This window comes from Lytechinus variegatus, chromosome 15, assembly GCF_018143015.1.
Source record: "Lytechinus variegatus isolate NC3 chromosome 15, Lvar_3.0, whole genome shotgun sequence".
Classification (NCBI taxonomy): domain Eukaryota; kingdom Metazoa; phylum Echinodermata; class Echinoidea; order Temnopleuroida; family Toxopneustidae; genus Lytechinus; species Lytechinus variegatus.
Genome location: NC_054754.1, coordinates 18,881,070 through 18,897,203, shown reverse-complemented (window position 1 = coordinate 18,897,203; position 16,134 = coordinate 18,881,070). Strand labels below are relative to the sequence as shown.

The 16,134-nt window shown below is 34.9% G+C and overlaps 1 protein-coding gene across 1 annotated transcript in view; it reads right to left on the bottom strand.

Annotated features, from left to right (window-relative positions):
• Positions 1-7,555: 7,555 nt before the first annotated feature.
• Positions 7,556-16,134, bottom strand: part of LOC121429259 (regulator of G-protein signaling 3-like) — a 29,820-nt gene continuing 21,241 nt past the window's right edge. The window contains exons 5-8 of the mRNA XM_041626237.1: positions 15,084-15,178; positions 13,341-13,406; positions 9,169-9,229; positions 7,556-8,142 (exon numbers count right to left, since the gene is read on the bottom strand). Of these exons, the coding sequence (XP_041482171.1) occupies positions 8,131-8,142; positions 9,169-9,229; positions 13,341-13,406; positions 15,084-15,178 (234 nt within the window). The 3' untranslated portion in view covers positions 7,556-8,130. The remainder of the gene's footprint in view (positions 8,143-9,168; positions 9,230-13,340; positions 13,407-15,083; positions 15,179-16,134) is intronic.

Sequence of the window (16,134 nt, the reverse complement as noted above, 5' to 3'; positions counted from 1 at the left end):
ATAACAATTCAGTTCTTAGAAGGTTTGCTTTAAATCTTTGTTTCCATATTTATAGATCTGAATAAATTCAAATGAAAGGGTTGGAGGACTGACTGTAACTTCAATTCTTTTGGACTTGTTTCAAATTTTGAAAGTTTCAATGGTACCTCAGGTAGGAGATTTCGCTTTTCAATTTTGATTCTTTTTCATCAAGATTTGAACCGATAATTTCCTTTTATTCCTTTTTCTTTTACCAATTTGCTCTGATGCATAATAATAATAACATTAATAACAGGCATTAATATAGCGCCATCTATCTAAAAATATTCTATTCCGAGGCGCATTGTTTATTATTATTATTACTCAGACTTAAGCTCGAGCTACCTTTCAGCGCTCAGTGCATTCAAAGAATTAATCCTGCCGGATACCCATTCACCTCACCTGGGTTGAGTGCAGCACAATGTGGATAGATTTCTTGCTGAACACATAATTTACATGAAAAAAAGTTCTATACAACTTCTATGTATTCATTAACAAGTTTATTATTGTTTTAAGCATTGTGTCCAATTTTAGTAGTAAAAAAACCTGATCTGAATAGGAATAAATAAGTTAAATTATCTGCCTTAAATATAGCATAAATGACAGACATGTAAGATCATACAAAATTTCATTTATGATATCTGGGCCCCGTCTTACAAAGAGTTACGATTGAACAAATCAATCGTAACTATGGAAATTCATCAGTGTCATAATTTTTCTACAGGAAATTTGCAAAATGTCCTTTGTAAACAAAGAACATACCAAATTGTCAAGTAATCAATTAATTCATGGATATATTATGTACAATAATTTTTGAGCAAACATGCATTTAACATGTTGACTTTTACGGCTTTCCATAGTTGGGATTGGTCAGATCACTCACAACTCTTTGTAAGACGGACCCTGGTGCATTTCAGTGTGACAAGCTGAAACAAAATAATATTAAAATATTTGCCTCGAGTCAAAAGATAAATATGCAAGATCATCAAACATTTACTCATGATATCTGTTGTATTTCAGTGCAGTATTTATTAAAAGTATACTTTGAGAAATTAAAACAGAAATGAAAAGATGGAAAATGGGTAATAAAAAATTGTGAACCCCTACATGTACAAAGAGCAATTTTGTTTAACTAGTATTTTTCTTCTTTAATCAGATTAATTGACAATTCAAACTTGACATCTTTTTTTTAAGTTTTTACTCCTTTTTTGTCAAGACTTAAATTGCTGTTGATATTTGAGAAATATGCCAGGATTTATTGGTACCGTACCGCTAATCAGCTAATTCCAATGACCTTCTTCGACCAATTTAAAACAATTAGCAATTCCTAATTCCTCTGAATTATAAAGTGCATTCATGTTAACATAATTAGGCATATTGTTACATTTTGTAACATGAAACTTAAAAATGATTCTCCAATGGTGAAAAAAATCAAAAGTTTTATGTCTTAAAGCCTGTGTATATATTGTTAAATTTGCATATTCAGATCTTTCTTATTCACAGGTTAGTGTATATCCTTTAACATAAGATAATGGAAATGCTATGTACAAAAAATATTTATGGGTAAAATGTCACATGAATACTTTTAAGTGCCCCAAAGTTTGCAAGAATTTGTTTTGCTCAGATTTAGGGAATATTGGATAGCCTTGAGTGGGATGCGAAGAAATATTGTTCTTCAGCGAGTAACAATATTTCAACACATCCCACGAAAAATGGTCATCCAATATTATTATTATTTAGATACCCCCACAAAGCTAAACATAAAGTAATGAAGCAAAAAAAAATTGTTTTTAGTAACCATCATTTATGGCAATCCTGTAAATGAGCATGGCGCCCGAGTATTGTCATTTTTAAAAAAGAAATATCTGTAATAAAGTAAAGATGCACAAGCATATAGTGCAAGCGCATTTGAATTCAATAAATTGACGCTCCTTTACCACACCTCCTGGCAACTAATATGCAATGCAATTTCATTGTGACATAACTATAGCTTCATGCACACAATCATTTATTAACAATGATAATCTTGTGGGTGGGCAAAATATTCATTTCGTCCAATATTTTCAATATTGGATGGTTTTCATAGGCATGCACGTTAAAAATTAGTTGTAATATTTTGTCTCTTTGAAACAACCTCGCAAGACATCAAAATATATCTGCGCCTCTAAAACCCTACATCTAAATAATAATAATGAATATGGTTTACATCATTAGTTCTTTATCAGAACTGTAGATAGGTCTGGTTTAAATTGAGGTTCCTTCTATCTGCAAAGGCTTGAAATCTAGAACAGTATAAAATTCAGACTCACATTCCTTGATTCCACTATTCAGTGATCATATGTCATTTTCTTGTAATTTGAACCTAATTCTAGTGTATCTAGTTTACAAAAATTGAATTGTGATACTGATAATCTGATTCTTCCTATTTTCTATAGTTCTTTAGTTTCTAGCCATCTTTGCCCCCCCCCCTGCTTATCACTATTCCCCCCCCCCCATATTCTTCTTCATAAATTTACCTCCTTCTTCCCTGCCAGCCCTCCCTCTTCTCCCCCTGTCTCTATTAATTAATCCCCCTCCCTCTCTCTCTTTCCTCCTCTAAATTTATATCCCTTCCCCCTTGAAAACACCTCTCTCATCCTCCATTTCTCTGTCTTTCTCCCTTCCCCCTTCCTCTCTCTCTTCCTCTTTACCCCCCCCCCCCTCCCCCTTCTTAATCTAATATTCAGCTGGTCACTATTCACAGCTGATCTGGGGGGTGTTTCACAAAGATTTAAGTATGACTTAGGTCACACTTAAATGCCGGCGCGTACATGATATGCAACACGCAATGATCGCAATCTTATTGATCAATACGCAGTAGTGCATTTCCTCTGCCTTTTATACTGTGTGTAACCAGACATTTAAGTGCGACTCTTTGTGAATTGTGATACGCCCCCAGGTCATACATGTATAATCGGTCACAGTAATTGGATTAATTTGAATCCTATACAAGCATATATTTGTCTAAATAATAATTCTCTACATATGTCAGTGTTCGACTTTGTGTAAATATCTCCTTTTTCTATGTTCAAATACCATGTAAAAATGTAAATTTTCATTTAATTACTTAGGCAATAAATGCTACCTCATGAAACCTTATGAACCTTTTAAAACCTTTGAAATGATGCGGATGTCAACACCTATTTTCCGTAATTTCCCATTTCCAATCTGATTGTTTACATGAAAGCTTATAGAGGAAGTAATCACTAGTCTGTGACCATACAACCATATATCCATCCAGGGGTGCGGAAAATGCCTGGTAGGGCAGAGGTCGCTGGAGGTCAATTTCAATCTGAATAGCACCTGTCCAAGGAGTTACATGCATTCCTTGATCTGTCCCATCAAGGAGAAAGGGTACAATTCATACCGACAGCACCCCTTTTCTTATCAATGCAAAATCATACAAAGATCTTTCACTGAAGCACGACCATATGACTCTAATCTCCAATCCTTAGAATAACAATAACAACACAAGCATATATGATTTCATCCAGTCATATTGTGCTTTGATATGCACGGCATACGGACACACCCACGCAACCTAGTAAGATGGAGGCCGACTCGAGTGTACGATGGCAGACGATATTCACATTCATTATTATTTACCATCGTATCAGCGGAAATTTATAAAGAAAAAACATCCTGGTACTAGTATATGGCCGAGAGGTCAAGCAATTGGATCAATGGTAAGGATTATCTGTTAACTTTCATTATTTTTATGGATTTTCATGTTTAGGGTGAAGAAAGGAGTCAAAGGTACAAGACCTCCTGTAAGAAAGTGTTGTTATCATACTTGATGGGTATAAGCCTATTTAACATGAGCAGGTATACAGAGTCATTTTACAATTGCATGTAGATATGAATGATATGCACATACAAACATAATTTGAATATGAATTAGTGGAATTCAAACAAGATGTGCTTGAGGCAATGTCTGTATAAGCATGTCAACAAAATTAATTTTCATTAAGTTGGACAATAAACAACAATAAAAATATCATGTATTGGCTTATATCCTGCTGCATTTGAAATTGTTTGATATGATTTGTTTACAAAAAGCATTAGCAGGCACGCTACAACTGTAGAGTTATAATATACAGAGTTAAAATCATAATTTGAAAATGATATGAGTCGTGATGAATAGTATACTAGTAGTAGTGTAGAAAATAAAACATACAACTGGATAAAGAAATTTGAAAAATGTTCCCTCACTATCAATATCATAAATTCAATGATGTTCAGGTTTGTGATCAGATAGTGGCTATATAACATGGAAGAGCCATGGTGTAGTGGTTCAGAATCTAGCCTTGTAAACAGAGGGTCGTGTGTTCGAATCCCACTTCAGTCTAGCGTCCTTTGGCATGGTGTTAATCCACACTTTGCCACTCTCGTGCTAAATGGGTACCCGGTAGGATGCGAAAGATGTCGTATGTTTGATTTTGCCAGCGCCATAATGAGGCTGCAATGAATGCTCCCCAGGTAGTGGAAATTGTGCACTTTTCGTGCGGGATTGAAATGAATCCAATGGCCGGGGTAATAATACATGTATGCTGTAATGCCCTTTGAGCCGTTCTGGGGAAAGCGCTCTATAAAAATTGGCTATTATTATTATTATTATCATTATTATCATTTTCAATGTTTTAGTCTATCCTGAACCTGATTTGTACAGTGTCACAATTTATTTAAGTCCAGCATATCTAACAATATCAATACACAATCATAAATTATCAGTACATTACGCTGTGAGCGTGCATGTGTTGATTAGTATCATGGGTCTTAATGTTCACAGATAGGCCTACACATACTCCTAAACCTTATTTCAAGATGGTGTAACAGTGCCTACAACAAACCAATTGTAACTTTATTTCTAACAAAGTCAATGGAATATGAAGCGATCAAAACGCCCTTGAGACACAAGATGCCTTCCCCCGCCCCCTTTCTTGAGGAGTGGGGTTTCTCTGGGCTGAAAACAGATTGGAATCAATAAATTTCTGAAAAGGGAACACCGTCTTTAGAGTTAGATATAAAAATTAAAGGTCAAGTTCACCCCAGAAAAATATTGTTTTGAATAAATAGAGAAAAATCAAGTATTATGCTGAAAATTTCATCAAAATCGGATGTAAAATATAAAAAAGGTATGAAATTTTAAAGGTTTTGCTTATTTTTCACAAAACAGTGATATGCACAACTCAGTGATATGCAAATTTATGTGCCAGTCGATGACATCCATGACTCACTATTTCTTTTGTTCTTTATTATTTGAATTATACAATTTTTTACAGATTGACCAACTTAACTGAACCATATAGTATTAAACATTGCCATCTACACATGTTCAGGGAAGAATTACTTGTTGTTTCACTTGACAATAAGGAGAAAATTAGAATATTTCATATAATAAAATACAAAATAGTGAGTGGATGATGTCATTATTTTCCTCATTTGCATACCGTCCAGGATGTGAATAGAACTGTTTTGTGAAATTAAGCGAAAATTTAAAATGTCTTATTTTACATCTGATTTTGATGAAATTTTCAGCATCATGCTTTAAGGAAGTTCCTCTTTTTATTAAAATCAACTTTTTGTTGGGGTGGATTTGTCCTTTAATAAGGAATGTTCCAGTGCTCCATTCATTAAATAAAAACAGCTTTGACTCTTTCAGAAATAATGAAAACAATTTGCAGTCCCGGGTTGGCAATATTCTGATTCAGACTATTTGAAGGTGAATTAATGAACGGGGTACTGGACTAGTTTGTCACAACAGGGACCGGGGAGTTGCAGAAATATTTGCAATCAATTGTAAATTTAAGATGCAAATTTTCAAGGGAAAGATCAATTTCAACTGAAATCAATTCATATTTTTTAACATTGTCAATTTCTTTTATTCTTGCTATTTGCTAAATATTTTTTTAAGTACCATATTCTTCCTTATCATGTATATGAAGAGTTGCAAAAACAGTGAATGAAATGAAATTTTAAAAAAATCATACTTGTTGATGCAAGAGGCAGACCACAAATCAATTGCAAATTTGAAATGAAATGCAAGACTTGTGATTGATTCAGGGACCTGGAATTGACTTGCGATCAATTACAAGTTTGTTGCAATACCCCACATGTTTGATACATCTCAAACGGAATGTGAAAATAAGCAATCCAACAAGGTCAGTCAAAAATAGAAATTAAAATCATAGGAATTTTAAACACTTGGGGTGTGCATATGAATCACAATCGAGTGGGTGAGTGCTAATTTAATTACCAAAGTGATTAAAATATCTTGAATATGAAGTTCATATTGACATAATTCGATATAGAAAAGTAATGCAACATGTAATAGACTCAACACAAGTTTAATTCAAAATATGGTCTAAGGTTGTGGTACTATGGAATAATATGGAAAGCCAATGTGACACAAATCTCTTCAATTTACCACATCCATTGAAAATTGATTCATTTATGATTTGTCTCTAAATATCTACATGTACAATAGTTTTCTTTACTATAAAAAAATCTGGAAAATAAACAGTAAAGACAGAAAAAAAATACAATAACAACATATTAAAGGTTTTTTAGCTTCAAATGATTTTAGCACCTGCATGACCAAAGTTAAACTAGATTTCAAAAAGCATGCCAATCAATGATGTATTCAGAAATTTATGGGGTTCACTTTAGTTCTTCTTTTTGCGTTTGCAATGGATTCCATATTAATCTATTAGTGATCAGTATCACATTTAGAATCATATCTGCATTGCTTTCTTGATGAATCCATGCATTGGTATATCATGAGTCATTGCATTACGATTATAAACCTGAATATGAAACAAGATTCATGATTAACATTGCTGTGAGTATCAAATCGCAGATAATATATTTGTATGCATATCATCACACAGAAACATCTCGAGTATTCACGATATTCACTTTCACCTTTCGAGAAACTAAACTTTTTACAGATCACTTTCTTTTCTTTTATAACAATTACTTCACAGATTTATATCTTAGAACTTAAAGGGAATGAAACCTTTGGGATAAGTAAGCTTTTGTCGAAACAGAAAAATCAAAGAAACAGATCAGCGAAAGTTTGAGAAAAATCGGACAAACAATGAGAAAGTTATGAGCCTTTGAATATTGCAATCACTAATGCTATGGAGATTCTCCCATTGGCAATGCGACAAGGATGTGTGATGTCACGTGTGAACAACTTTCCCTTTGATGGACTATAAAATGCCCCCAAAATGTCTCTTTTTGCTTTTTCTTATGCTGATACAAACTCTTTATCCATGATGTATTCTTTAAAAATCTAATAGATATGATAAAAGAGGCAATTCAAGTGAAATATATACTAAAGTAATGGGGAGTTGTTTACAGGTGACATCACACATCTTTGTCAAATTGCCAATTGAGGATCTCCAAAGCATTAGTGATCGCAATATTTAAATGCTCATAACCTTCTCATTATTTGTCCAATTTTTCTCAAACTTTTGTTGATCTCTTAGATTTTTCTGTTTTCACACAAGCTATCTTGTTCTAAAGATTTCATTCTCCTTTAAAAAGCCTACATTTGTTCTTGGTAAAAATCTAAGTGAATGTCACTATTCTGATTCCAAATTAGACTATAAGAATGTGTATGCCCTATAAAAACAATCATATGAAAGATATGGGGGGATTTTTTTATTGAATATAAATTTTGCATGAAAATCTGTTTTGATCATGTGCAAGATCAAAACAAAATATCTGGGAGTTTATTCATACAATATAGATCTTTGAATCTGTGATAATGTGTTATTCTAATGTGAAAAGAATATATCATTACCATGTGACTATTCTTATTGTAAATAATATAATTTTGTTAAAAGTGCATTTGGGATACATGCATATTGACCAATAATGTGTGTCACAGAAATAAAAATAACTCATATTTAGTGAAAATATTAAAGTGTTTATAAACCGATGATTTTAATATATCACTCTGCATCCACATGCTGATTATTACAGGCTTATCAAAAATTATACAGTAAAACTGTAAAGTGCATATTAATCATAAATTTCTAGTTAGTACTATCGCAGACAGCACACTTACCGTTTATACTTGGGATCCCCATGCAGCAAGCGATAATACATATAAAACAAATGTGATTTGCTGTTAATGATACTAGTTGAAACTAAAGTGAATATCTCTGCTTGGCATTTGGACATGCAGGAACATTTTATTGATCCCTTGTCGGAATTAGGGATTCCACCATAAATCTATACTCCATATCACATTACAAAGCCATGGCTGAATTTCCAACATATAGAGGTAACCTGACGAATCTTTCTGATTTCATTAAAACGTGTTGGCTCATATATATACATATGAAATATCTTGGCATAAAACGTGTCAGAGGGAAAGAGGTTTTTAGAATTTTGAAAAAAAATGTTGGTTTCTCTTTGCAGTGAATATTATAGGTGCTGTACTAAAACGAGTGCTCTAAATAGAAATTAAAAAAAAATCACTTCATTTGCACCCAAATGACCCGATGAGGAGCGGACATTTTAGGAGTTAAAATTCAAATGCATGAGCTGCGTACGGATGTAAGTTTTACATAACATGCCGAAAGACTACAACATACCCAGTAAATATGTTGTTTAAAACTTTTATACAACACTGTTTTATATGAACCTTACAGTAACTGTTTAGACAATTCAAACAAGTGTTTAATATCTTAAACAACAAAGATTAATTCATTATTTGTATCTCTCAATCAATCAAGAATGGTTGTTTAAACTTTTAAACAACTTCTGTAAGGCTCATATAGTAAACAGAATTGTATAAAATTTTGAACAGCATTTTTACTGTGATAGGAGCTTTGACACAGTAAAAAAAACTTTTAGAGTGTTTGTTTAAACCTGTCACTCTAACAAATTGTTTTTAAAAAATTCAAATTGTTTAATTCTTTTGTAAAATTGTTTAAACATTTTAAAACAACTTGCTTAAAACTTTAAACAACAGTTGTTAGAGTGAAGGGCTTAATCCATGCACTTAAAGTTTTAATCAGCATTTTTACAATGTAAACCGTATCTTCATTTTATATTCACTTTGAACAATTTAAATAAGAATTGTAGAAATCTTACCTTAGATGAAGATATCATATTCTTCATACCAAAGGACATACAGCCAATGACATCATCAAATCTGCAATGAGAGCACAAAAAAACGGACAAATGAAAGATCATTTATTTTAACAATTACAATAATTATGTACTGCACTCAACCCAGGTGGGTGTTTCATAAAGCTGTTCATAAGTTAAGAGCAACTTTAAGAACGACTGGTGGTCCTTTCTTGTGGTAAATGATATGCACCATTTAATGTTCATTGGTGGTAATTTAGTGCGCAAGAAAGGTTCACCAGTCATTCTTAAAGTCGGTCTTAACTTACGAACAGTTTTATGAAACACCCTCCTGGTGAATGGGTACCATTAAGAAATGTTGTTGATGGATTTCCATGTATACTTGAGGTTGAAGCCTAAAACGTAACTCTTTGTAAGACAGGGCCCAGGACCAAAGATGATGCTCTTCAAGGTAGCCGTGGTGTAATGGCTTTACTGTTACACGGAACAAAATGATTCTTAAAGTCGCTGGTAACTTACGAACAGCTTTATGAAACACCCTCATGGTGAGGTAAATGGGTACCATTATGAAATACTTCTTCAAATGGCTAAGAGTACCGGAATCTGTAGACTAGCTTGACCAGAGTAATATCGGAGTGTCTTGAGCACCCAACAAGGTAGATACGTGGACTATCCAAATACCCTATATTACTGTTGTTGTAATGGTTTAGAATATGGGAGAATCTTTGAACAACCACAACCCCTACACACTGTACGGGTTAACTATATGAAGAATAGCTTGATGATTTGAGAATTGAGCTCATTTTATACATCCTTGTATGATTTTTTCTATGATTTTTTTTCATGTTTCCATATGTCTTTCTCCTATTTTCGACCTCTCGTATCATATTATTTATCGGGATATACTCCTTCCCCACCCCCATGGTAAGCTGTATAAAGTGCCTTACAATGTTGACTTTTGGGAAACACTTATAGGATATAATGTTATAATCAATGGGTTCCTGGCAGTATTGGTTTGAAATGCCTGAATCACTGTTCTTCACAGATAATGATCATTTGATTGGTTTATTGAAGTACTTCTGACCTAGAAGTATAAAAGGGTCAAGGAAGTCTTTTAAAGGTAATATACCACAGTTATCTTGTATAAGCTTCAACTCAGTCCTTTAAAGGACAAGTCCACCGCAACAGAAAGTTGATTTGAATAAAAAGAGAAAAATACAAGTTTAACACTGAAAATTTAATCAAAATCGGATGTAAAATAAGAAAGTTATGACATTTAAAGTTTTGCTTATTTTTCACAAGACAGTGATATGCACAACTCAAGTGAGACAGTCGATGATGTCCCTCACTCACTATTTCTTTTGTTTTTTATTGTTTGAATTATACAATATTTCATTTTTTTTATAGATTTGACAATAAGGACCAACTTGACTTAATCATATATTATTAAACAATGCTAATTCCACATGTTCAAGGAGGAATTAATTGTTGTTTCACTTGACAATGAGGACAAAAATAGAATATTCCCTATTTCATATACTAAAATACAAAGGAAAAAGTGAGTGGATGACGTCATCAGTCTCTTCATTTGCATACCCACGAGGATGTGCATATAACTGCTTTGTAAAATTAAACAAAACTTTAAAATGTCATAACTTTCTTATTTTTCATCTGATATTGATGAAATTTTCAGCGTTATGCTTGTTGGAATTTTCTCTTTTTATTCATATCAACTTTTTGTTGGGGTGTACTGGTCCTTTAAAGTATCTCTACGAAGTTCTAGTAAATATCAAGCAAGGTAAATTGCAAATGGGGCCAGTGTAAATACTTCAGGGCCCCCATCTTACAAAAGACTTACGTTTGATCAGGGGGGCGTTTCATGAAAGGACTTGTCGGACGTTTTATCCGACAAGTCCCATTTTATCCGACAGTTACCATAGTAACAGTACCTCTCAGCCAATCAACATCTGAGAAAGATGTCAGATCTGACAACTTATTGGATGAAAATGTTGATGAAACGCTCCCCTGATCAACCACAACTATGGAAAGCCAGCAACGTCAACATCTAAACTGCATGTTTGTTCAAAATATTCCGTAGCTATGATGTACGTTCATACAGTCACTGTTTTCTTGTCAATTCAGTACATGCTTCTCTGTTTTCAAAGGACATTGTGCAAAGTTCCTAAAGAAAAACATGTCATTGATGGATTTCCATGAAAACTTGAGGTTGATAGGATCAATCATAACTCTTTATAAGACGGGGCCTAGGACTGGCGATGATGCTCTTCAAGGTAGCTGTGGTGTATTGTCTTCAAATTTCACCATTACAAGGGACAAAATGATTTTTCATACATGCACTTTAAGAAATTATGCATTCTGGGTAATTAATTGGGACTAGTTTGAGTAGTTCAGGATTGGAGAGGGTGGTCTTCATGGTAGCTTCGGTGTATTTCCTTTGAAAACTTCACCATTTCAAGAAAGAAATGGATTATAGTATGCACTTTAAGAAAAGTTTCATTTTGGGCCATGAATTAGGAACAAATTGGGTAGTTTAAGACTAGAGATGAAGTTAATTATTAGTAGCTGTGGCCGATTACTTTTTAAAGAGAAATTCCAGTAGTTGCAGTTAACACTGATTTCATGAGAAAGTCTGTAAAACAAGGCTTAATTGCAAGTATATCATCGAGGATCTAAATCTGGTACAGTTACATTAACTGGACTTTGTGAAATCTTGAAATCTACGCTGAAAAATGTTCACACCGAAAATCCCCAACACAGATAAGCGCACGTGGGACAATGTATAATTATTGCTCAGGGCGTCGGGCCCGACGCCCTACCCGAATCCCGTGCTTATTTGCTGATTTCTCAGCAATTACACAATTTCTTCCAGAATCCTTTGGCACATGCGTTTTATTTATACAAACAGACACTTTAGTGGTCATTTCATTGGATTCTGTACGAACTCATTTTGATATCGTTACCAAAACTAGCATTTACCTTTAAGCTTCACCATATCCTGTTACAAAAATGTCATCGTAGCACACCATGGCTTGCTAACGATTAACCAGCTGATGTCAGTTCAGGTTGGGACAGTCCTGAACCTTTCCTAGGTACTTTTGAATTAGTCACATCAGAGATCTACGATGGTGGCGTCAACGGAACTCCGCATGTCACATGACCCATAAATGTGTGCCCTTGACTTCCAGGGTGGCCAGGGGGAGGGGGTTAGGGGAAGTGACATAAGGAAACATGAAACCAAGGCTTTTGGTGGGATAAGAGCAGTATTATGTGCAATGAGTCTAGAATTGCATGAGTTTGAACTGTGTTATAGTTTGAGTGACAGAAAGGCTTTGTTTGATTTAACACCTTTTTGACAGTTAAAGTCATTTGGGGAGTAAAAGTAAAAGTTAATTTAACCTATTAGGTTTTTGATGGTACTTGAGGGTCTGTTATGTCCCTTGTTAAAAGACAAAATAGCAATAGCTCCTTACATCTCATAAGACCTAAATTTATTATGTATATCATAAAGCCCTAGGAAACAAAACTGAAAGTAAGATATTCATCAGATTGAAGGGGAAAAAAGGGAAGATTAGAAGAGAAGAAAAAAAGGAGGAGTAATACAGGAAGATGATGACAAAGAAAAAGGAGGTGAAAACGACAACAAAAAAGGAGAAGTACAAGAATTAGAAGAAAAAGAAGAATGAAGAGGAGAATGATGAGGAGGGAAGGTAGGTGGGAGGAAAGGTAGATGGAGGATAAAAAGGATTAGGGTTAGGGTTAGAGGAAGAAGAAAGCAGAGAATGCGGAGAAGAAGAAAGAGAAGATAGAGAAAGAGAAGTAGAAGAAGACATTGGAGTAGAAGAGGAAAGACAGTGGAGTAGAACAAGAAGGGGAAGAAAAGAAAGACGATGAAGACGATGATGACGGAGAAGACGGAGATGCAGATGACGACAGCGAAAAAGAAAAAGAAAAAAAGACGACAAAGCTGATAACAAAGAATAAGGAGAAAAGGAAGAAGAAAAGGAAGAAGAAAAGGAAGGAGAAGAGGAAGAGCTCAACTAAGAAGAAAGCAATGACAACAACAAAGACAAGATAAAAAAGGAAAAAAGAAAGAAGTAGAAAAAGACAGGAAGACAGGGTGTGTAGAAAGAAAAACAAGATGACAATCTTTTTACCTTTTTCCTGTCTGTCTGTTGAGATGAATGATGAGTCTACTTGAGATTTGAACCAGTTCTAATGGACTGTGATGAAAGAACAGAAAAAATATATATTTCAAATTTCAATCATTTTACTTTTCTTCCACATTAGTACATCTTTGATATGAAATGATGTAATACCTCCTAATCATGTTCGATTGTCATTTTTAGTCATCAAAATCATTATTATTATCAAAACATTTTTCAATTTTCATAATATTAAGACTAAGAATTGTTTCTAAACAATATGTCAGAAGTTACTTGCTCCTATAATTCAAAGCATTGTCAAAAAATATGATTGCTACATATAACAAATCTCTAGGTCGATTACTGTAAATACTATACTTCCACCCTGCCAGCTCCATTTTATATATGCATTCCTATGCTACTTATCACAGATTTATACTTTTAATCAGGTCATTCACTCTTATTTCTGAAACCAGACAGGTTGAATTTACACATCTTTATATAATGTCGCATACACAAGCGAATCAAATATGGAACATAAAATTTTTCATTAATGAGATCATAATGGATTCTTTGGACTGTCATTCTTCATCAGACTACAGATTAAATTCTCAACAAAGGGCTGTAATTAGGCAATAAGCCAGGTGCATTGCTTTCAGTGCATACATTATTTTTTGTTAGGCAAACTTAGGTGGTTTCAGACCGCCTCAAAGTTCGCCAGTTCCAGGTATTCTCTGATCGGGAAATTTACCCCGATCAGAAAATACCAGGTATTTTGGTAATGTGAAAGCAAACTACGCGTAATTTCCCCGAAAGAAAATACCCGCTAAATAGTAGGTACTTGGCGAAATTACGAGAACTTTCGCGGGGATTTTTCCAAGGTCGCAGGTATTTTGGCAATGTGAAAGCAAATTACGGGAACTTTTAGCCAAGCGTGTCGTTGGGCGCGACGGCGTGGGTGGCTGCTGGGCTAGTGATTTTGAATCTCGCGCCTTGCCTGCTCATCAGAGCATAATGCGCATGCTCGTAACTTCAGGAACTTATCCCGAAAGGGTATGTTTCGGGGCGGTGCGAATGCAGGAATAATTAATGGGTACTTTTTAGCCTAAAGAAGTTCTCGCAATTTAACAGGGATTCTTGTGATCGAGGCGGTTTGAAACCACCTAAAGAAGCTGCCCAGTAAAGCCAGGGTTAACACCAAAACGGAATCCTCCCAAATAAATTTGGACCGATTTTATGGCCTGATTCGGATGGATTCTGTGGTTTCGTTTCAGAACCTATTTGTTTCTGATTTGGTGAGCTCCCCAAATAAGAGGTGAATAGGTCCAGGACAGGTCCCAAATCAGAGCAGAATCATCTAATATTGACTGCCCAGAATACCCCCATGCCTCTCAGAATCCAACAAAATTCCATCCAAATACATCCCGAATGTGGCCCGAATAAAACCACATTCGGTAGTATTTGGGGGGGGTATTCAACTGGTTTTGAACATTTCAAATCAAGCCAAATCCCTCTATGAATGTTCTTGCATTCGTGGAGAGATAACAGAATAAATAATTCTGAATCCTGATGAATATGTCTATTCAGATGGATTCGCAGCTGATTTGGTTCCGGTGTAACCCTTCCATAAGAAGTCTTTGAAACAACTATTTTGGGGAGGGGGGAGGGTTCAATTATTATTCAAAGGGAAATCATTTTTACAGAATACATCTCACATGTGAGATTATCAAGTGCTGTTCACATCAGCATACTTACATATAGAATGTTTTGTCAAACTTTGGTTCTCTGGTGTCATGTTGGACAGATGTGAACTCCCTCAGGATCTCTTTGCCTCGAGTGACGACAGATATCTTCAAATAAAAAATGATTAATAATTACAAATTCATAAAACTTAAAGGCCCAAATTCACAAAAGTGGTTTTGAAAACCCTCGGTTGAGTCCATGGTTTATGCAGATTTCCTGTATAAATTACGATTTATTTACCGCGTATCGGGCGCGTGTATAAAACATATCCAATGCTGATGCGCGCTTTTGTCACAGTGCGCCTAATTAACGCCTGTTACCATGGTTATCTACGCTATATTATTCATGAGTCTACTGTTTGAAGAAAAACAGTGGACTCATGAATAAAATAGCGTTGATAACCACAGCAACAGGCGTCAATTAGGCGCACTGTGACAAAAGCACGCATCAGCATTGGATATGTTTTATACACGCGCCCGATACGTGGTACATTAAGCGTAATTTTATTCAGGAAATCTGCATAAACCATGGACTCAACCGTGGGTTTTCAAAACCACCTTTGTGAATTCGGGCCAAAATGGCCTTTTTCTTGTCAGAGAGACCAAGGGACAAGACCTTTTTTTCAAAAGGGCACTCAAAGGCAGTGCTATTTCTAGGGGACATCCAAGGTCAATCAAAAAGTGCATTGATAGCAAATGTAGGACTAAACATTAGCAGTGGCCCGATGGCCTGGGGCAACCAAAAATGAGAGTCGGGCCATTGAAATTCTCTAAAAGCCCACACTTGGTGGCCCGGTTGGATTACCAAAGTTTTGATAAATTGTAACGCTTCCTTTTGTTTTGCTGCCAGCAAATTTGCTTCACAGGCCCCCAAAAATATGAAATTGGTGATTTGGGGGAACGATCGGGCCACCAACAAAAAAAGTTAGTCTGGAGCATCGAAAAATGTACTTTCAATAGGACACATGCACTGGAATAATGCAGGTTACAAAGGCCAAAGGCAAAAAGGGCACTCATTTTTTTTTTACTTTTAAAGTCTACAAATATTTGGAAGGGCATCAAGG